Source organism: Bombina bombina, chromosome 12 (genome assembly GCF_027579735.1).
Source record: "Bombina bombina isolate aBomBom1 chromosome 12, aBomBom1.pri, whole genome shotgun sequence".
In the NCBI taxonomy this organism is placed as follows: domain Eukaryota; kingdom Metazoa; phylum Chordata; class Amphibia; order Anura; family Bombinatoridae; genus Bombina; species Bombina bombina.
The window spans coordinates 6,955,139-6,977,877 of NC_069510.1; the positions used below are offsets into that span (position 1 = coordinate 6,955,139).

The 22,739-nt window shown below is 39.0% G+C and overlaps 1 protein-coding gene across 1 annotated transcript in view; it reads left to right on the top strand.

The window, feature by feature from the left end:
• The window catches only part of LOC128642618 (stomatin-like), a 49,456-nt gene that overhangs the window by 16,989 nt on the left and 9,728 nt on the right, over positions 1-22,739 (top strand). The window contains exons 2-4 of the mRNA XM_053695399.1: positions 1,894-1,997; positions 9,909-9,981; positions 10,106-10,188. Coding sequence (XP_053551374.1) covers positions 1,894-1,997; positions 9,909-9,981; positions 10,106-10,188 — 260 coding nt within the window. The remainder of the gene's footprint in view (positions 1-1,893; positions 1,998-9,908; positions 9,982-10,105; positions 10,189-22,739) is intronic.

Sequence of the window (22,739 nt, forward strand, 5' to 3'; positions counted from 1 at the left end):
CTCTTGGTATCCTTTATTAAAGAGTAAAGCTAGGTAGGCTGATAGGAGCTTAGGAGCGTGCACAGTCTTTAGCATTCTATGGCAGCAGTGTTTGTAACTATGTATAACATTCCTATAAACATTGTTGCAAACACATATACATATTACTTAAGACTGTTGGGGTATTTGTTATAAATGTTATATGTATTTTACCTCTCTTCTCTCTGTATTACACGTATCATGCTTGTGAAATGGGCGCCACATATACACATTTTACTTAAGACTTGTAGTATTTGTTATAAATGTAATATGTATTTTACCTCTCTTCTCTCTGTATTACACGTATCATGCTTGTGAAATGGGCGCCACATATACACATTTTACTTAAGACTCTTGTAGTATTTGTTATAAATGTAATATGTATTTTACCTCTCTTCTCTCTGTATTACACGTATCATGCTTGTGAAATGGGCACCACATATACACATTTTACTTAAGACTCTTGTAGTATTTGTTATAAGTGTAATGTATTTTACCTCTCTTCTCTCTGTATTACACGTATCATGCTTGTGAAATGGGCGCCACATATACACATTTTACTTAAGACTCTTGTAGTATTTGTTATAAATGTAATATGTATTTTACCTCTCCTCTCTGTATTACACGTATCATGCTTGTAAAATGGGCGCCACATATATACATATTACTTAAGACTCTTGTAGTATTTGTTATAAGTGTAATATGTATTTGACCTCTCTTCTCTCTGTATTACACGTATCATGCTTGTGAAATGGGCGCCACATATACACATTTTACTTAAGACTGTTGTAGTATTTGTTATAAATGTAATATGTATTTTACCTCTCTTCTCTCTGTATTACACGTATCATGCTTGTGAAATGGGCGCCACATATATACATTTTACTTAAGACTGTTGGGGTATTTGTTATAAATGTAATATGTATTTTACCTCTCTTCTCTCTGTATTACACGTATCATGCTTGTGAAATGGGCGCCACATATATACATTTTACTTAAGACTGTTGGGGTATTTGTTATAAATGTAATATGTATTTTACCTCTTCTCTCTGTATTACACGTATCATGCTTGTGAAATGGGCGCCACATATATACATTTTACTTAAGACTGTTGGGGTATTTGTTATAAATGTAATATGTATTTTACCTCTTCTCTCTGTATTACACGTATCATGCTTGTGAAATGGGCGCCACATATATACATATTACTTAAGACTCTTGTAGTATTTGTTATAAGTGTAATATGTATTTTACCTCTCTTCTCTCTGTATTACACGTATCATGCTTGTAAAATGGGCGCCACATATATACATATTACTTAAGACTCTTGTAGTATTTGTTATAAATGTAATATGTATTTTACCTCTCCTCTCTGTATTACACGTATCATGCTTGTAAAATGGGCGCCACATATATACATATTACTTAAGACTCTTGTAGTATTTGTTATAAATGTAATATGTATTTTACCTCTTCTCTCTGTATTACACGTATCATGCTTGTGAAATGGGCGCCACATATACACATTTTACTTAAGACTGTTGTAGTATTTGTTATAAATGTAATATGTATTTTACCTCTCTTCTCTCTGTATTACACGTATCATGCTTGTGAAATGGGCGCCACATATATACATTTTACTTAAGACTGTTGGGGTATTTGTTATAAATGTAATATGTATTTTACCTCTTCTCTCTGTATTACACGTATCATGCTTGTGAAATGGGCGCCACATATATACATATTACTTAAGACTCTTGTAGTATTTGTTATAAGTGTAATATGTATTTTACCTCTCTTCTCTCTGTATTACACGTATCATGCTTGTGAAATGGGTGCCACATATACACATTTTACTTTTCTGTATGTGTGCAGGTACTTCTGATACAGGACTCGGATGTTGTGGCTGGTTTTTGGTGATACTTTCCTACTGCTTTGTTGCAATCACATTTCCGGTGTCTGTATGGATGTGCTTAAAGGTAAGGCAGCAAGTAAATTAGACAGGAGCACAGGTTTAAACAGCATTGTCATCTGATATTCATCTGATAAGTGTAAAGTCCTTACATAATTTTAGATAACTTTTTTTAGTAAGAATAAGAATTACCACTAATTAATTTTAGATAAAATTTTTTTTGTAAGAATAAGAATTACCACTAATTAATATTTGCATTATGCAGATACTCAGAAAACAAGAAGTCAGTGGGTAACATTTGCATTAAGCAGATACTCAGAAGACCAGAAGTCAATGGGTAACATTTGCATTAAGCAGATACTCAGAAGACCAGAAGTCAGTGGGTAACATTTGCATTAAGCAGATACTCAGGAGACCAGAAGTCAGTGGGTAACATTTGCATTAAGCAGATACTCAGAAGACCAGAAGTCAGTGGGTAACATTTGCATTAAGCAGATACTCAGAAGACCAGAAGTCAGTGGGTAACATTTGCATTAAGCAGATACTCAGAAGACCAGAAGTCAATGGGTAACATTTGCATTAAGCAGATACTCAGAAGAACAGAAGTCAATGGGTAACATTTGCATTAAGCAGATACTCAGAAGACCAGAAGTCAGTGGGTAACATTTGCATTATGCAGATACTCAGGAGACAAGAAGTCAGTGGGAAACATTTGCATTAAGAAGATACTCAGAAGATAAGAAGTCAGTGGGTAACATTTGCATTAAGAAGATACTTAGAAGACCAGAAGTCAGTGGGTAATATTTGCATTAAGAAGATACTTAGAAGACCAGAAGTTAGTGGGTAACATTTGCATTAAGCAGATACTCAGAAGACCAGAAGTCAGTGGGTAACATTTGCATTAAGCAGATACTCAGAAGACCAGAAGTCAGTGGGTAACATTTGCATTAAGAAGATACTCAGAAGACAAGAAGTCAGTGGGTAACATTTGCATTAAGCAGATACTCAGAAGACCAGAAGTTAGTGGGTAACATTTGCATTAAGCAGATACTCAGAAGACCAGAAGTCAGTGGGTAACATTTGCATTAAGCAGATACTCAGAAGACCAGAAGTTAGTGGGTAACATTTGCATTAAGCAGATACTCAGAAGACCAGAAGTCAATGGGTAACATTTGCATTAAGCAGATACTCAGAAGACCAGAAGTCAGTGGGTAACATTTGCATTAAGCAGATACTCAGGAGACCAGAAGTCAGTGGGTAACATTTGCATTAAGCAGATACTCAGAAGACCAGAAGTCAGTGGGTAACATTTGCATTAAGCAGATACTCAGAAGACCAGAAGTCAGTGGGTAACATTTGCATTAAGCAGATACTCAGAAGACCAGAAGTTAGTGGGTAACATTTGCATTAAGCAGATACTCAGAAGACCAGAAGTCAGTGGGTAACATTTGCATTAAGAAGATACTCAGAAGACAAGAAGTCAGTGGGTAACATTTGCATTAAGCAGATACTCAGAAGACAAGAAGTCAATGGGTAACATTTGCATTAAGCAGATACTCAGAAGACCAGAAGTCAGTGGGTAACATTTGCATTAAGCAGATACTCAGAAGACCAGAAGTCAGTGGGAAACATTTGCATTAAGAAGATACTCAGAAGACAAGAAGTCAGTGGGTAACATTTGCATTAAGCAGATACTCAGAAGACAAGAAGTCAATGGGAACCATTTGCATTAGGCAGATACTCAGAAGACCAGAAGTTAGTGGGTAACATTTGCATTAAGAAGATACTCAGAAGACCAGAAGTCAGTGGGAAACATTTGCATTTAGCAGATACTCAGAAGACAAGAAGTCAATGGGAAATATTTGCATTAAGAAGATACTCAGAAGACCAGAAGTCAGTGGGTAACATTTGCATTAAGCAGATACTCAGAAGACCAGAAGTCAGTGGGTAACATTTGCATTAAGCAGATGCTCAGAAGACCAGAAGTCAGTGGGTAACATCTATACACTTGTGAGTTTGCTGAGGTGCAAGATCACATTCAAAATTCACTGAACATCATATACATGGGGGTAGATGTATTAATAGTCCAGCGGACAGGATTCACTGTAGCGAATCATGGATCAGATGGATCATTAATATCCTCCTTCCGAGTCCAAAATGTATAGCAAACATTTCTGTGTTTTCAGACTCCCATTAATTTCTATGGCATTCGCGGCCTCAGAAGTGGCGTTTTGTAGGATAGGTACGCTGCGCCGGAATAGACGCGAACGTACATGTTGAATGTTTGATAAATTGGTGAGAGGGTCAAATAGAGTCGAATGTGAAGGCAGATCATCAGTATTACGCTTGAATAAAGCAAGCAACGATTTGCATCGGATTGATCTCGGGGGAGTGTATATTATGTTGAACATTTCAACATTGACGCTGTGTTAACTACGGCGGATCAACTTGGCGTCTACTTTTACGTGGACGTCCAGCGCATTCACAGTTGAAGCTTTGATAAATCGGCCCTGTAGTATCACTAGAGAGAATGGAATGTGTCCTAGAGACCTTGACATGAGCAAATGGCAAACCATGAGCATGGTAAGGCTTTATGGGGACGTTGGAATTTTTTAACTGCCCAGTATGCAGAATTCATAAGGGGCACAATTCTGTAAAGCTCCCTGAGCTTGCAAGATTCTGTAAAGCTCTCTGGGCTTGTGAGATTCTGTTAAGCTCTCTGGGCTTGTGAGATTCTGTAAAGCTCTCTGGGCGTGGGAGATTCTGTAAAGCTCTCTGGGTGTGGGAGATTCTGCAAAGCTATCTGGGCATGGGAGATTTTGTAAAGCTCTCTGGGCATGGGAGATTCTGTAAAGCTCTCAGGGCATGGGAGATTCTGTAAAATCTCTCTGGGCGTGAGATTCTGTAAAACTCTCTGGGCATGAGAGATTCTGTAAAGCTCTCTGGGCGTGGGAGATTCTGTAAAGCTCTCTGGGCGTGGGAGATTCTCTAAAGCTCTCTGGGCGTGGGAGATTCTGTAAAGCTCTCTGGGCGTGGGAGATTCTGTAAAGCTCTCTGGGCTTGGGAGATTCTGTAAAGCTCTCTGGGCTTCTGAGATTCTGAAAAGCTCTCTGGGCGTGTGAGATTCTGTAAAGCTCTCTGTGCTTGTGAGATTCTGTAAAGCTCTCTGTGTTTGTGAGATTCTGTAAAGCTATCTGTGCTTGTGAGATTCTTTAAAGCTCTCTGGGTGTGTGAGATTCTGTAAAGCTCTCTGGGCGTGGGAGATTCTGTAAAGCTATCTAGGCGTGTGAGATTCTGTAAAGCTCTCTGGGCGTGGGAGATTCTGTAAAGCTCTGTGGGCGTGGGAGATTCTGTAAAGCTCTCTGTGCTTGTGAGATTCTGTAAAGCTCTCTGGGCTTGTGAGATTCTGTAAAGCTCTCTGTGCTTGTGAGATTCTGTAAAGCTATCTGTGCTTGTGAGATTCTGTAAAGCTCTCTGGGCTTGTGAGATTCTGTAAAGCTCTCTGGGTGTGTGAGATTCTGTAAAGCTCTCTGGGCGTGAGAGATTCTGTAAAGCTATCTAGGCGTGTGAGATTCTGTAAAGCTCTCTGGGCGTGGGAGATTCTGTAAAGCTCTCTGGGCGTGGGAGATTCTGTAAAGCTCTCTGTGCTTGTGAGATTCTGTAAAGCTCTCTGTGCTTGTGAGATTCTGTAAAGCTCTCTGTGCTTGTGAGATTCTGTAAAGCTCTCTGTGCTTGTGAGATTCTTTAAAGCTCTCTGGGTGTGTGAGATTCTGTAAAGCTCTCTGGGCGTGGGAGATTCTGTAAAGCCCTCTGGGCATGGGAGATTCTGTAAAGCTCTCTGGGCTTGTGAGATTCTGTAAAGCTCTCTGTGCTTGTGAGATTCTGTAAAGCTCTCTGTGCTTGTGAGATTCTGTAAAGCTCTCTGGGCATGGTAGATTCTGTAAAGCTCTCTGGGCGGGGGAAATTCTGTAAAGCTCTCTGGGCTTGTGAGATTCTGTAAAGCTCTCTGGGCTTGTGAGATTCTGTAAAGCTCTCTGTGCTTGTGAGATTCTGTAAAGCTCTCTGTGCTTGTGAGATTCTGTAAAGCTCTCTGTGCTTGTGAGATTCTGTAAAGCTCTCTGGGTGTGGGAGATTCTGTAAAGCTCTCTGGGCATGGGAGATTCTGTAAAGTTCTCTGAGCAGCTAGCCTGCCAATAACAAATTAAAGATTTTATTATTTTATATGTAATCATTCTTTTTTCTGTAGTGTAGTGGACCCCTCCCCTTCCAGGATTGCATATTTTTTCCCCTTTCCCCATCCCTTTACAGCCCATCTTTTTATTAGCTATAGGGCCCCATCCCTCCCTATTCCCTGGTCTAATATTTTTTTGGAGTGTAGTGAACCCTGGTCCTCCCTCCCCCTCGGAGCGGTTTTGAATAGACACATTTTTATAATATACAGGAATTAGAAAATATGCTTCTAATAAAAGCTGTAGATGTTTAAAAAGTATATTTAAGTATGCACAGTGTACGAGCATTTTAAACACAGCACTTACTCAGATTGCCTAGGGTGCTTGTACCATTTAGTAATAACTCAATTTCACCTAGATTACAAGTTTTGTGTTCGTGTTTTAACGATGAAAAAATGTCTATTTCAGCATTAAAACAGCAATGCAGCCATTACGAGTCTTGTCCGTATAACTATACTGCAAGTATTTTAGCCTGTAACGCAACGTCAGTCCCACACTCGAAAAAAATTATGTTTTTGCATGGGATTTCCATAGCGCAGCTATTACAAGTTTTGCAGTGGGGCTAAAAAGCTTGTGTTACACCCTATACCGACACGATCCGTACCGCAATCTGAGACCAGTAGTTATGAGTTTTGCGCTGCAAAACTCATAACTAAAATGTTACAAAGTACACTAACACCCATAAACTACCTATTAACCCCTAAACCGAGGCCCTCCCACCTCGCAAACACTATTTTAAAGTTATTAACCCCTTATTCCCCCGCTCCCCGACATCTCCGCCAATATACTAAAGTTATTAACCCCTATTCCCCCGCACCCCAACATCGCCCACACTATAATAAAGATATTAACCCCTATTCTGCCGCTCCCTGACATCGCTGCCACTAAATAAAGTTATTAACCCCTAAACCTCTGGCCTCCCACATCACTGCCACTAAATAAACCTATTAACCCCTAAACAACCAGCCCCCCACATTGCAAAAAATTAAATTAAACTATTAACCCCTAAACCTAATAACCCCCTAACTTTAAATTAAAATTACAAGATTCCTATCTTAAAATAAATTAAAACTTACCTGGGAAATTAAAAAACCCTAAGTTTAAACTATAAATTAAACTACCATTACTATTATACTAAAATTAAAATAACTATCAAATAAATACATTAAATTTCTCATGAAAAAAACCTAACACTACTAAAAAAAATATATCTACAGTTACAAAAAATTAAAACTACTAAATTACACAAAAATAAAAATAATAAATTACAAAAAATAACTAACGAAATTGTCCAAAATAAAAACAATTACACCTAATCTAATAGCCCAATAAAAATAACCCCCCCAAAATAAAAAAAACTGTAGCCTACAATAAACTACCAATAGCCCTTAAAAGGGCCTTCAAATTAGCCAATAGGATAAGAGCTTCTGAAATCCTGATTTGAATAGCCAATAGAATTTCAGTAGCTCTCATCCTATTGGCTGATTAGGGGTTAATCGATTTATTTTGTTGGCGGCGATGACTGGGCGGCAAATTAGGGGTTAATAAGTTTATGTAGGTGTCTGTGATGTTAGGGGCAGCAGATTAGGGGTGTTTAGACTAGGGGTTTATGTTAGGGTGTTTAAACATAACTTTTTTTCCCCATAGACATCAATGGGCTTACGTTACGGAGCTTTTCATTCTACGATTGCAGGTGTTAGTTTTTTTTCTAACAATCTCTCCCCATTGATGTCTATGGGGAAAGCATGCACGAGCACGTCAAATCAGTGCTTGTATTTTGTGCGGTATGGAGCTTAACGCAACCATATCGCACGCACAAGGCGGCTTTTCCAAAACTCGTAATGGCAGCGCTATGGAGGATAAAATAACACAACTTTTTGTTGCGTTCGTTTCGTACCCTCTATAGCGCAAAACTTGTAATCTAGGTGCTTGTTAATTGCTGACATGATACAAGCCCTGCTGGCGCTCTGAGCAGCTGCAGTATTTAAAATGCTGGTGCACTGAGAATATCTGGCTATATTCCATCAGGTGACCAGCTGCACTAACACAAACAAGGTAATATTCCATCAGGTGACCAGCTGCACTAACACAAACAAGGCAATATTCCATCAGGTGACCAGCTGCACTAACACAAACAAGGCAATATTCCATCAGGTGACCAGCTGCACTAACACAAACAAGGCAATATTCCATCAGCTGACCAGCTGCACTACCACAAACAAGGCAATATTCCATCAGGTGACCAGCTGCACTAACACAAACAAGGCAATATTCCATCAGCTGACCAGCTGCACTAACACAAACAAGGCAATATTCCATCAGCTGACCAGCTGCACTACCACAAACAAGGCAATATTCCATCAGCTGACCAGCTGCACTAACACAAACAAGGCAATATTCCATCAGGTGACCAGCTGCACTAACACAAACAAGGCAATATTCCATCAGCTGACCAGCTGCACTACCACAAACAAGGCAATATTCCATCAGGTGACCAGCTGCACTAACACAAACAAGGCAATATTCCATCAGCTGACCAGCTGCACTAACACAAACAAGGCAATATTCCATCAGCTGACCAGCTGCACTACCACAAACAAGGCAATATTCCATCAGCTGACCAGCTGCACTAACACAAACAAGGCAATATTCCATCAGCTGACCGGCTGCACTACCACAAACAAGGCAATATTCCATCAGGTGACCAGCTGCACTAACACAAACAAGGCAATATTCCATCAGCTGACCAGCTGCACTAACACAAACAAGGCAATATTCCATCAGGTGACCAGCTGCACTAACACAAACAAGGCAATATTCCATCAGGTGACCAGCTGCACTAACACAAACAAGGCAATATTCCATCAGCTGACCAGCTGCACTAACACAAACAAGGCAATATTCCATCAGGTGACCAGCTGCACTAACACAAACAAGGCAATATTCCATCAGCTGACCAGCTGCACTAACACAAACAAGGCAATATTCCATCAGCTGACCAGCTGCACTACCACAAACAAGGCAATATTCCATCAGCTGACCAGCTGCACTAACACAAACAAGGCAATATTCCATCAGCTGACCGGCTGCACTACCACAAACAAGGCAATATTCCATCAGGTGACCAGCTGCACTAACACAAACAAGGCAATATTCCATCAGGTGACCAGCTGCACTAACACAAACAAGGCAATATTCCATCAGGTGACCAGCTGCACTAACACAAACAAGGCAATATTCCATCAGGTGACCAGCTGCACTAACACAAACAAGGCAATATTCCATCAGGTGACCAGCGGCACTAACACAAACAAGGCAATATTCCATCAGGTGACCAGCTGCACTAACACAAACAAGGCAATATTCCATCAGGTGACCAGCTGCACTAACACAAACAAGGCAATATTCCATCAGGTGACCAGCTGCACTAACACAAACAAGGCAATATTCCATCAGGTGACCAGCTGCACTAACACAAACAGATCTGAGATTTATACGGAGCTCTAATCTCAGCTTCTATTGTATTTATTTCATTGCTATTGTCCTGTTTTATAGCATTTACAGGACTAAGTTTATGCAATAAAAACATATATAATACTTTACAATGTGTGTTTAAGAACAGCACTAAAAGAAGCTCCTGGTGAGCTGACATGAAATGATTTCAGTTTTATCTCTCAGTATTGTTCCTGCAGTGACACGTTAATGTATTTTAGGCTTGTCTTGTTTAATGCCTCTGATTTCGGTTACAGATTGTGAAGGAGTATGAGCGCGCTATCATTTTCAGGCTGGGCCGCATCCTGCGCGGAGGAGCAAAAGGACCAGGTGAGTTGTACTGATGCTAATCTATAATATAAGAGACTTGCTTATGTGAAGGTCATATGTATGTGGCAGCAGCTGTCCGGTGTAATGGAACAAACTGTATGTAAACATTGTTGCTCTTTTGCAGGTCTGTTCTTTGTGCTGCCCTGCACAGACAACTTTGTGAAAGTGGATATCAGAACTATTTCATTTGACATTCCTCCCCAAGAGGTAATCTTGTCTCTTACATGTCATAAAGCATAACTAAAGCTGGTGAGATTTGTCATTTGTTTAATAGGACACTGGAATAATTTATTTATGCACAATATATACACTCTGGGGCCTATTTATCAAAGGTCTTGCAGATCTGATCCGACAGTGTGGATCAGGTCCGCTAGACCTCGCTGAATGCGGAGCGCAATACGCTCTCCGCATTTAACATTGCACCAGCAGCTCACAATCGGCCGCCAGCAGGGAGGTGTCAATCAACCCGATCGTACTTGATCGGGTTGATTTCCGGCGATTCCTGTCCGCCTCATCAGAGCAGGCGGATAGGGTTATGGAGCAGCGGTCTTTAGACCGTTGCTTCATAACTGCTGTTTCTTGCGAGTCTGAAGATTCACCAGAAACACGGGCCCACAAGCTCCGTTCGGAGCTTGATAAATGGGCCCCTATGGGCTAGATTACATGTGAAGCGCTAAATGATCTCACTCCCGCAAACGTGCAAATTCACCCTTTTGCAGGAGCAAGATTATTACCCAGCCATTACAAGTGACTGGTTATTGCTGCCACGAGCTTGCGGTATCAATTAGCGCTTATAAAATTAACCAGATATCGGATCTCTGGTTAATTTTAAAAATCTGTCTTAAATGCCTACAAAATACTGTCTAGTGTAGTTTATTTAAAAAATCAAGATGGCAGCATCTAGTACTGCACTAGGCAGTGTTTTGGGGTTAAAATATGTGGGAGTGGGGAGATAGAAAAAAAAACAGCACTCAAAGTGCCTTTACATTGCGGTCAATGGGAATTGTGTGTTCCCAGTAAATATATATGATCTGCTGATATACATATATATTTATTAGTATGTGTATATACACATATTAATGACACATTAATATATATGTATATCAGCAGATACATATATATTTGCTGCCATCGCTGCACAACTTACCCCTTTCACTGGTGCATAAGTTCTGATGCTGTCTTTGATTGCATCAGAACAAGGATACCATAGGAGCCTATGGAAGTGCGCTCTTGTGAGCACAAAGCTTTCTAACATGTGAACCCGAGATTGCATTCGCATTGCATCTATCTTGTAATACCAGCGCACATTATCATATATAGAGCTCCTATATACATTATATATAGCCCTATATACATTATATGGGCAAAAGTATGTAGGCACCTGACATCACACCTATGTGAGCTTGTTTGACCTCCTATTACAAAATCCTGGGTATTATATGGAAGGAGAGCAGGAAGGGAATAGAGGAGCACTCGAGTATTAGCAAGTAAAAACATTTATTGGACAATTGCAAATTCCACATAAACGTAAAGTGAGGAGTGAATACTCCAGGGTAAAATACAGAGTCAAGTGTACGAATGGGTATTATATGGAAGGTCTGTCTCGCAATTGAGGCTACAATTCATCCCTAAGGTTTTCCATGGGTTTGAGGTCAGGGCACTTTGAAGGCCACTTGAGTTCAAAATTGTCAAACCTTGCCTCCATGGACCTCGCTTTGTGAACAAGGGTTCAGTCTTGCTGAAACAGGAAAGGGCCTTCCCCAAACCATTGTCACAAAGATTGAAGCAACCAGTTGTCTAACATTTTGAATCCTGTAGCAGATGGCCGTTCACTGGAACTAAGGGGCCCATACCAAACACTGAAAAACAGCCCAAGACCATTATCCTTCCTCCACTTATCTTTACAGTAGACACCATGAATTCATGTAGGTAGTAGATGTTGTGTCTCACATTACAAAGCTAGTATCTCTTCTCAGGTTGTGTCTCACCATTACAAAGCTAGTATCTCTTCTCATGTTGTGTCTCACCATTACAAAGCTTTTATCTCTTCTCAGGTTGTGTCTCACCATTACAAAGCTAGTACCTCTTCTCAGGAGGTGTCTAATCATTACAAAGCTAGTATCTCTTCTCACGTTGTGTCTCACCATTACAAAGCTAGTATCTCTTCTCAGGTTGTGTCTCATCATTACAAATCCAGTATCTCTTCTCAGGTTGTGTCTCACCATTACAAATCCAGTATCTTTTCTCACGTTGTGTCTCACCATTACAAAGCTAGTATCTCTTCTCAGGTTGTGTCTCACCATTACAAATCCAGTATCTCTTCTCACTTTGTGTCTCACCATTACAAAGCTAGTATCTCTTCTCAGGTTGTGTCTCACCATTACAAAGCTAGTATCTCTTCTCAGGTTGTGTCTCACCATTACAAATCCAGTATCTCTTCTCACGTTGTGTCTCACCATTGCAAAGCTAGTATCTCTTCTCACGTTGTGTCTCACCATTACAAAGCTAGTATCTCTTCTCATTCTGTGTCTCACCATTGCAAAGCTAGTATCTCTTCTCACGTTGTGTCTCACCCTTACAAAGCTAGTATCTCTTTTCATATTGTGTCTCACCATTACAAAGCTAGTATCTCTTTTCATATTGTGTCTAACCATTACAAAGCTAGTATCTCTTCTCAGGTTGTGTCTCATCATTATAAAGCTAGTATCTCTTTTCACGTTATGTCTCACCATTACAAAGCTAGTATCTCTTCTCACGTTGTGTCTCATCATTATAAAGCTAGTATCTCTTCTCACGTTGTGTCTCATCATTATAAAGCTAGTATCTCTTCTCATGTTGTGTCTCACCATTACAAAGCTAGTATCTCTTCTCATGTTGTGTCTCACCATTACAAAGCTAGTATCTATTCTCACGTTGTGTCTCACCATTACAAAGCTAGTATCTCTTCTCACGTTGTATCTCACCATTACAAATCCAGTATCTCTTCTCAGGTTGTGTCTCACCATTACAAATCCAGTATCTCTTCTCACGTTGTGTCTCACCATTACCAAGCTAGTATCTCTTCTCACGTTGTGTCTCACCATTACAAAGCTAGTATCTCTTCTCAGGTTATGTCTCATCATTACAAATCCAGTATCTCTTCTCACGTTGTGTCTTATCATTATAAAGCTAGTATCTCTTCTCACGTTGTGTCTCACCATTACAAAGCTAGCATCTCTTTTCACGTTGTGTCTCATCATTATAAAGCTAGTATCTCTTCTCACGTTGAGTCTTATCATTATAAAGCTAGTATCTCTTCTCACGTTGTGTCTCACCATTATAAAGCTAGTATCTCTTCTCACGTTGTGTCTCACCATTATAAAGCTAGTATCTCTTCTCACGTTGTGTCTCATCATTAAAAAGCTAGTACCTCTTCTCAGGTTCTGTCTCACCATTACAAAGCTAGTATCTCTTCTCACGTTGCGTCTCATCATTATAAAGCTAGTATCTCTTCTCACGTTATGTCTTATCATTATAAAGCTAGTATCTTTTCTCACATTGTGTCTCATCATTATAAAGCTAGTATCTCTTCTCATGTTGTGTCTCACCATTACAAAGCTAGTATCTCTTTTCACGTTGTGTCTCATGATAATAAAGCTAGTATCTCGTCTCAGGTTGTGTCTCACCATTACAAAGCAAGTACCTCTTCTCAGGTTGTGTCTCACCATTACAAAGCTAGTATCTCTTCTCACGTTGTGTCTCACATTACAAAGCTAGTATCTCTTCTCACGTTGTGTCTCATCATTATAAAACTAGTATCTCTTCTCACGTTGTGTCTCATCATTATAAAGCTAGTATCTCTTCTCACATTGTGTCTCATCATTATAAAGCTAGTATCTCTTCTCACGTTGTGTCTCACATTACAAAGCTAGTATCGACATACTCGACTTCCGGGGAGGAGCGTGAGAGAACACACGCGCGCTCTATGCTCTGCGCACTCAGCAGCAGAGAGTTTTTGCATCACCCCAGCTCCTGGTCCCCAATGGCAGCGACGATTGCGGAAGCCTTGGGGTGACAGAGTTCACGGAGCTCTACGGAAGTCAGCGCTAACCGCCAAGGTCAGGTGGTACTGACCGCATCCACTCACTTACACCTGTGAGCAGAGGAAAAGCTGGTGGAGGAACCCTTTCTGCTGACGCGGTGCAGCAATAGAGGAGGAAGGTGCCGGTCCCAGCCCAGGACCTTACTAAAGAGTAAGCGAGACAAGTGCGGGAATTTCAGCAGGATCTGACTCAGTGTCGGCCCCACGGGAGGTTGGCGCGAACGGGAGGTGTCTCGTTTGGATCGACGTCCAAGTGAGGGTGACGGAACACATGAGCTGCATGCCCTGAGGCAGAAAAACCGCAAGTACAATTTCATTATAAAACAGCATAGAAGCCAGCACTTTATACTGTAAGCCTAATGCAAACTGAGAGTCATAAGGAGACATATGGGGACATATGATACACTAAGCCTATAACAGATATTGTGTCTCTGCATATGACTTAAGGATCAATCTTTGTTTGCACACAAGTAATGGCATACTCGAAGAGCCGGTGTTTAACCGTTGGGTGAGGAGGCCTATATGCAGCAAGGCAACTTTAATAGTCAGCTGCTTGGATAAAGTTATCTTTGCCTCTGGGAATACTCTGTTATGACTTATCAAATCTCAGAAGGTTTGATTATATATCTCTTAAAAGTTAGGATATAACTAACCTATATTTGTGCACACATTGAGGGCCTTCTGAGAATGCAGCTGGGAGGCCTATAGAAGCTAAAGGAAGCCAAACAACAGTTTCTCATAACATTTTTTGAAGGCTTGTTATTTCGCCTGTCCGGCTGTTGGTACACCCTAGGCAGCAAAGATAAAGGCGTGCAGGTTTAAAATCTACCTGGTGGACATAAAGGTTTTAACTCTATCTGTGGATTAAATAAAGGGTCAAAGGACTATATTGCCAAAAATACTATGAGAGACTGTTTATATATATCCATTTATATCTGGATTATTGCAGATCTGCCTCCTGGTCTCTAGCAAGAGGCAATAAGACACTTTGAGAAAGAGAGCATCGTTTTGCAGTGACAAAGTGTAGATTGGCACAGTCTGAATACAGATTATCTTCCTATATTGTATGCAAGGAGGCAGAGGACTTTGGCCCAGTTGATCTGCTGCTACATATTTCTTTTTGTTTGCATGTATATCTTTGCTTTGTGTTTCTGCCATTTATTTTATATATATGTGGCTGTCTGCAATAACTGTCATACCTAATTTTAGAGCTATTCATTTTCGAAAGAGCAATATATCAATTTGACGATATAAGCATAAATACTATTAGCATAAGAAGTTATGGGGGTGTGAAAACATATAATTCCCTTAAAAAGTAAAGCACTTTTATTTTTTACACACACACACAAGATTGTTTGAAACTGTTTAGGCTTCGTGGGAAGGAGCCGTTTTCAATTCACACTGTGAATAGAGGTCACATAACCTCCAATTTTTTCTTTTTTGTTTTTCTTTCTCCTCTCTCTCTTTTCTTTTTTTTTCTCTTCTTCTTCTCTTTCTTTCACACTTTTCACTTTTACTTATATATTGTGCACATACATGCCTATAGGTATATAGGCATATACAAGATTCACCACTTGTGACAATTTTGTTTTTATACACGACACTTCATGGAAAGATATATGACTAATATGAAACAAAGATCCCCAATTATGCCCGTCAAGAGAGATAAGAAAGGCAATAAGCCATTAAACGAGGCAGTAGCAGATAGCCTGCTGGAGACATCCATGGTGGCCACCGCCGGCACAGACATACAGATTACGAATAATCAGTTAGCAGAGCTGATTGTACCACAACTTGAGTCATTGAAAAAAGATTTGGCTGGGTTGACGGTGGAGATCAGGCAGTTCTCCAGTAGACTGACAGAGGCAGAGACTCGAATATCAGAGTTAGAAGACTTATATACTATACAGGAAACAAATAACCATAAACTCACAGACACCATTAAAACTTTGCAAAACAAAGTTGACGATCTTGAGGATAGATCGCGCCGAAACAATGTGAGGGTGGTGGGCTTGCCATAAAACAGTGAATTTTCAGACCTGATACAATTTGCTTCCACTAGGTTACCCACGCTATTGGGCCTGGAATTACAGGGAGATAAATTGGCGGTAGAAAGAGCACACAGGGTCGGTCCAAGTAGGTCAGATGCAGATAATAAAAAACGCCCTAGAATGATAGTTATCAGATACCTGTGTTTTCAAGATAAAATCAGGGTTATGCAGCAATACCGAAAGATTAAATCATTTAGTATTGAAGGTACACAAGTTCTATTATTCCAAGACTTTTCTACCGATACGACAGCTAGAAGAAGAGAAATGTCACCATATTGCTCAGCCCTTATTAAGGCAGGTATAAAGGCTAGCCTCAGGTATCCAGCAAGGTTAATTATAGAAGAGAAAGAAGGGCAAAATCTGTTAAACACCCCAGAAGAAGCTAGGACATACTGTAAAACAAAGAATATCAAGGTGTAACTAGGCAAATACACTAGCACATTTAAGATCAAGATAGCAAAAGAGATATACAATGAATGGCAGTGAAGGGAAATTACCAGCTTGCACAGATATAGTAAGCTTGGGTAGTGAATGGATGCAGGTTTTATTTGTTATATGTTGTGGTTTTCCCCTTTTTCCCCGTTCCTTCTTTCTCTCCCCCTGTCCTCCCCCTTTTTTTTTTTTTTTTTTTTTTTTTTTTTTTCTCTCTTCCCCGCCCGCCCGCCCCCGGGTACCCCTCTAGAGGCGGGCTGGCTTAGAAGTAAGACGAATTTAATTCTTAGATGTGTAGAAGTTTAAACTTCATTTCCTGGAATGTTGGAGGTGTGTCATCTCCAGCAAAGCGCAAAGGTATTTTAAAATCAATCAAGAAAATAGATCCAGACATAATATTATTACAGGAACTACACCTAAAGGAAGATGAGATAGTAAAACTTAGAGCGAATTGGGTGAACGAAATAATAGCAACACCATGCACACATAGAAAGCGGGGGGTCGCAATTATATTCAGTAAAAAAATTACATATAAAGTAATAAGTAAAGAAATTGATACAGCCGGCAGATTTTTGATTGTTCAAATCGAAGCAGCACACAAAATATGGACAATCTGCAATGTTTATGGGCCGAACGAATTCGATAGGGAATTCTGGGGTAATATCAAGCAAAAATTAATCCCTTATTTAGGGCAGAATATAATATTATCAGGGGACTTCAACATGGTGCTACATCCTGAAATAGATAGGTTTCGACAAAAGAGTGCTTCAAAATATAGGAAGGAGGCTAAATTTTTTAGAGAATTTTGTGCATCACTAAAGTTAAAAGATATCTGGAGAACACAACATCCAGATATGAGAGAATATTCCTGTGAATCGAAATCACATAGGAACTTCTCTAGAATCGATCTTTTTTTAATAGAGGAGCACCTATTGAAGATAGATATCATATCCCAGATGTATGACTTCACATTATCAGAACATGCAATTATTAGTATCAATTTTAAACTGAATGTGCAGGAAGGGCCGCATGTGAATACATTTAGCTTCCCAGGATATATGATAAATAATAGCCATTTCTGCAACTGGTTAAAAGGGAGATGGAGAGAATATCAAAATTTGAATAATACATACAGTCATAAGATAGAAATATTCTGGGAAGCAGGGAAAGCGGTCTTAAGAGGAGACATTAAGAAATATATGGTAAATCTTAAGAGGAAACAGCTAGCCAGAGAGATTCAACTATCTAACCAGCTGCGAAATACATATAGAAACTATATAAATAACCCCTGCAATAATACATGGAAGAAGTATACACAGGCTAAAGCAGAGCGGGAGGCCTTTTTAAATAATAAATGGGCACTGGAAGATATTAAATCGAGAAGCTATTTTCAGGGGTTCCAAGGAATTTCGGCTAAACATTTGGTTAAAATCAGGAAATTTAGGAAGAGTAGGAATATGATCTCTCTAATAAAATACAAAAAGGAGACTTATACAAAAGCCTCAGAAATTAGAGAAGCATTTTTTAAGTATTACCAGACTATATATTCCCAGGGAATAATAGACAACATAGCTAAACAGAATTTTTGGAAGAAAGTTAAATTACCGAAAATTACGAAAGACGCATTAGATAAACTAAACCTAGAAATAACTATAGCAGATATAATTACGGCCATAGAGAAGACTAAAGCAGGGAAAGCCCCAGGCCCGGACGGACTCTCTGCAGAGTATTATAAAATAATGAAATTGGAAATGGCAGAAACGTTAAGTAGTTTGTTCAATAAGTACTATATACAGAATAATAAACACTCATTATATTTTACAGATTCAATAGTTTCATTAATTTACAAGAAAGGGAAACCTCCAGAGGATATGGGTTCATATAGACCCATATCCCTGCTTAATCAAGACTATAAATTATTCATGTCCATCATAGCTAATAGATTGAAGTTGGTTATCGGAGATTTAATCAGCCCGGATCAGACAGGTTTTATGCCGCTTAGGAACCCAGCAAAAAATATGCGAAGAGTCCTTACTTTACTTGATTACTATTATAATAAAATCTACAGTAGAGGCTCTAAGTCCCTGCCAGACATGGCCTTGATAACGATAGACGCAGAAAAGGCGTTTGATTCCATTATATGGGACCATATGCTTACTTCTCTTTCCCAATTTGGGTTCCAGGGTAATTTTGTTGATACAATCAAACTAATATATAAGGAACCCAGGTCACAACTTCTAGTTAACGGTGAATTATCGCCATATATAACTCTGCAGAGAGGAACCCGGGCAAGGGTGCCCATTATCCCCCTTACTTTTTAACCTCGCGCTCGAACCATTGGCTGTACTTCTTAGGCAAGAAATGGAGGGTATTCAGTTGGGCAAGCAGAATATAGTTATAACGTTATATGCTGATGATATTATGCTTTTTATTAAAGACTCCAGTATAAATATTCCAAAAAGTATGGAGATAATTATGCATTTTAGTAAGTTCACTGGATACAAGATCAATGCTCAGAAATCTGAGATCTTATGGATTAACAGGAATAAACATAGCTATACGCTTCACCCTTTCAGGGAGGTAGATAGAATAAATTATCTCGGGGTGTTCATAGGCAGAGATCCAGGGGAATGGTATGGCTTAAATTATACTAAAATGTTTGCGAATCTAGAGGTTGAATTCCAAAAGTGGAACATACTTTTTCTCTCTCTTTCAGGAAAAATTATGTTGATTAAAACAATCTTGTTTCCGCGGATTTTATTCCTGTTACAAAATTTACCTCTGGTTATTCATAAAAAGGATATAGTTTTATATAATCGAGCATGCACATCATTCATCTGGGGCAATAAGAAACCTCGCCTGTCAATTGAGAAATTGTCTATTCCTAAAAAATTTGGTGGCATGGCCCTACCAAATTTAAGATACTATAATTGGGTTACGTTGGCCAAATATGGTGCGGACTGGCTAACGGAAGCACAGTATGTCACATATTTTGACATGGAGTCTGATTTAATTGCACCCTTTAGCTTGAAAGCAGCTCTGCACCATGTATACGCCAAACTACCCTCTAATATTAAACAATTAATTACATTTTCAAATATTGTATTAGCTTGGCAGAAATACTGCAAGATGATGGGAATAGACTTCCAGAAATCCCGGTTTCTACCCATTATTGGGACCCCCGCATTTTCTCCAGGTATATATAATGGGGTATTTAAAGAATGGCATACTAAAGGTATTACATATTTCTCGCAGCTTCTTAGGTTGGACAGTAATATAATTCAATTGTATAGCGTGATATCAGATAAATATAATCTTCCTTCAAATAATTTCTTTGCTTATCTCCAGGCCAGAAGTTTCATAACATCATTAATGGGTTCAGGCATACCAGATTGGAGCTTACATGAGATAGAGCCAGGCCTCAAACTATATAAAGCCGGTGTTAGATCAATCACTTTTTGGTATGAGGCCTTATATTCTAAACTGGGGGATAGACATTTATCTCGAATTAAAGAGACCTTCCAAGGATATTTCACTAATATACAAGAATCTGATATAAAGAAGAGTCTAAGTCTATGTGAGGCAACTACAACTAAGACGGGTTGGAGGGAAGCTCATATGAAACTATTAAATAATTTTTATTTAACACCAGAAAGGATGAATAAATGGGTGCGTGATGAATCAAGGTATAGGTGTTTCAAATGCTGTGCTGATAAGGCAGATATGTTGCACTGTCTCTGGTCATGCCCCAAGATTAGACAATTCTGGGGGAAAGCCAATTTTTGGTTGAATAGACATTTGCAGCAAGCCTGCGAATTTACCCCCAGAGAGATCTTTTTTTTGTGCCATGATCAGACATGTTATGGGGACCAGCAGTTGATTAATACCGTTATCCTAGCGGCCCGCATGTTAGTCTTCAAGAAATGGAAGTCAATAAGTGCCCCGAGTATAGCTGAACTCACAAGTGCAATTAGACTACAAATGAGGATAGAATTATACGACAAAAAGTTAGTATCAGAGAAATATCTCAAGAGATATTTCGGGAAATGGCTAAAGTTAATTCAAAAGTGGCCATTGGCATCTCAGAAACAATTTATCACCCCTCTGACAAATTCTGTAGCGTTTCTTTCACTAGTCGCGGGGGAGATCCTCCCGCGGCAGTGGATGGAAGATCAAAATAGATGAGTGTGAATGGTCAGCGGGGCTGGGAGGGGGCCCCGGGGGAATGGCAGGGGTTAAGATAACAATTGTTTTTCTTTTCTTCTTTTGTTTGTTTTTTTTTTTTTTTTTTTTTTTTTTCTTTTCCCTTCTTCTTTCTCTCCTCTTTTGTTTATTTGTTTGTTCGTTTCGATTTATCCCTATTTTGTTATTTGATTTTCCTTTTTCTCAGAAATGATATAAAATGTGAAGTACTAGAAGACAGAGTATGAAAGTTGAAAAAATTGTCTTCAGATAAATGATTATCTTTATTTCCTTTTGTTCTCTTGGCATATTTAATTTCATAAAAGATGTTTTCACAAATGTTACATATATATTCAGATACAACGATGAATGTTATGTCTTTTTATGTACGAAATGATGTACTTCACCAATAAAATATTTAAAAAAAAAAAAAAAAAAAAAAACAAAGCTAGTATCTCTTCTCACGTTGTGTCTCATCATTATAAAGCTAGTATCTCTTTTCACGTTGTGTCTTATCATTATAAAGCTAGTATCTCTTCTCACGTTGTGTCTCATCATTATAAAGCTAGTATATCTTCTCATGTTGTGTCTCACCTTTACAAAGCTAGTATCTATTCTCATGTTGTGTCTCATCATTATAAAGCTAGTATCTCTTCTCACATTGTGTCTCATCATTATAAAGCTAGTATCTCTTCTCACGTTGTGTCATCATTATAAAGCTAGTATCTCTTCTCACGTTGTGTCTTATCATTATAAAGCTAGTATCTCTTCTCACGTTGTGTCTCATCATTATAAAGCTAGTATCTCTTCTCACGTTGTGTCTCATCATTATAAAGCTAGTATCTCTTCTCATGTTGTGTCTCACCATTACAAAGCTAGTATCTCTTCTCATGTTGTGTCTCACCATTACAAAGCTAGTATCTATTCTCACGTTGTGTCTCACCATTACAAAGCTAGTATCTCTTCTCACGTTGTGTCTCACCATTATAAAGCTAGTATCTCTTCTCATATTGTGTCTCACCATTACAAAGCTAGTATCTATTCTCACGTTGTGTCTCACCATTACAAAGCTAGTATCTCTTCTCACGTTGTGTCTCACCATTATAAAGCTAGTATCTCTTCTCATATTGTGTCTCACCATTACAAAGCTAGTATCTATTCTCACGTTGTGTCTCACCATTACAAAGCTAGTATCTCTTCTCACGTTGTGTCTCATCATTATAAAGCTAGTATCTCTTCTCATGCTGTGTCTCATCATTATAAAGCTAGTATCTCTTCTCACGTTGTGTCTCACCATTACAAAGCTAGTATCTATTCTCACGTTGTGTCTCACCATTACAAAGCTAGAATCTCTTCTCACGTTGTGTCTTATCATTATAAAGCTAGTATCTGTTCTCACGTTGTGTCTCATCATTATAAAGCTAGTATCTCTTCTCACGTTGTGTCTCATCATTATAAAGCTAGTATCTCTTCTCATGTTGTGTCTTATCATTAAAAAAGCTAGTATCTCTTCTCATGTTGTGTCTTATCATTATAAAGCTAGTATCTCTTCTCACGTTGTGTCTCATCATTATAAAGCTAGTATCTCTTCTCATGTTGTGTCTCATCATTATAAAGCTAGTATCTCTTCTCATGTTGTGTCTCACCCTTACAAAGCTAGTATCTCTTCTCACGTTGTGTCTTATCATTATAAAGCTAGTATCTCTTCTCACGTTGTGTCTCATCATTATAAAGCTAGTATCTCTTCTGACGTTGTGTCTCACCCTTACAAAGCTAGTATCTCTTCTCATGTTGTGTCTTATCATTATAAAGCTAGAATCTCTTTTCATATTGTGTCTTATCATTATAAAGCTAGTATCTATTCTCACGTTATGTCTTATCATTATAAAGCTAGTATCTCTTCTCATGTTGTGTCTTATCATTACAAAGCTAGTATCTCTTCTTACGTTGTGTCTTATCATTATAAAGCTAGTATCTCTTCTCACGTTGTGTCTCATCATTACAAAGCTAGT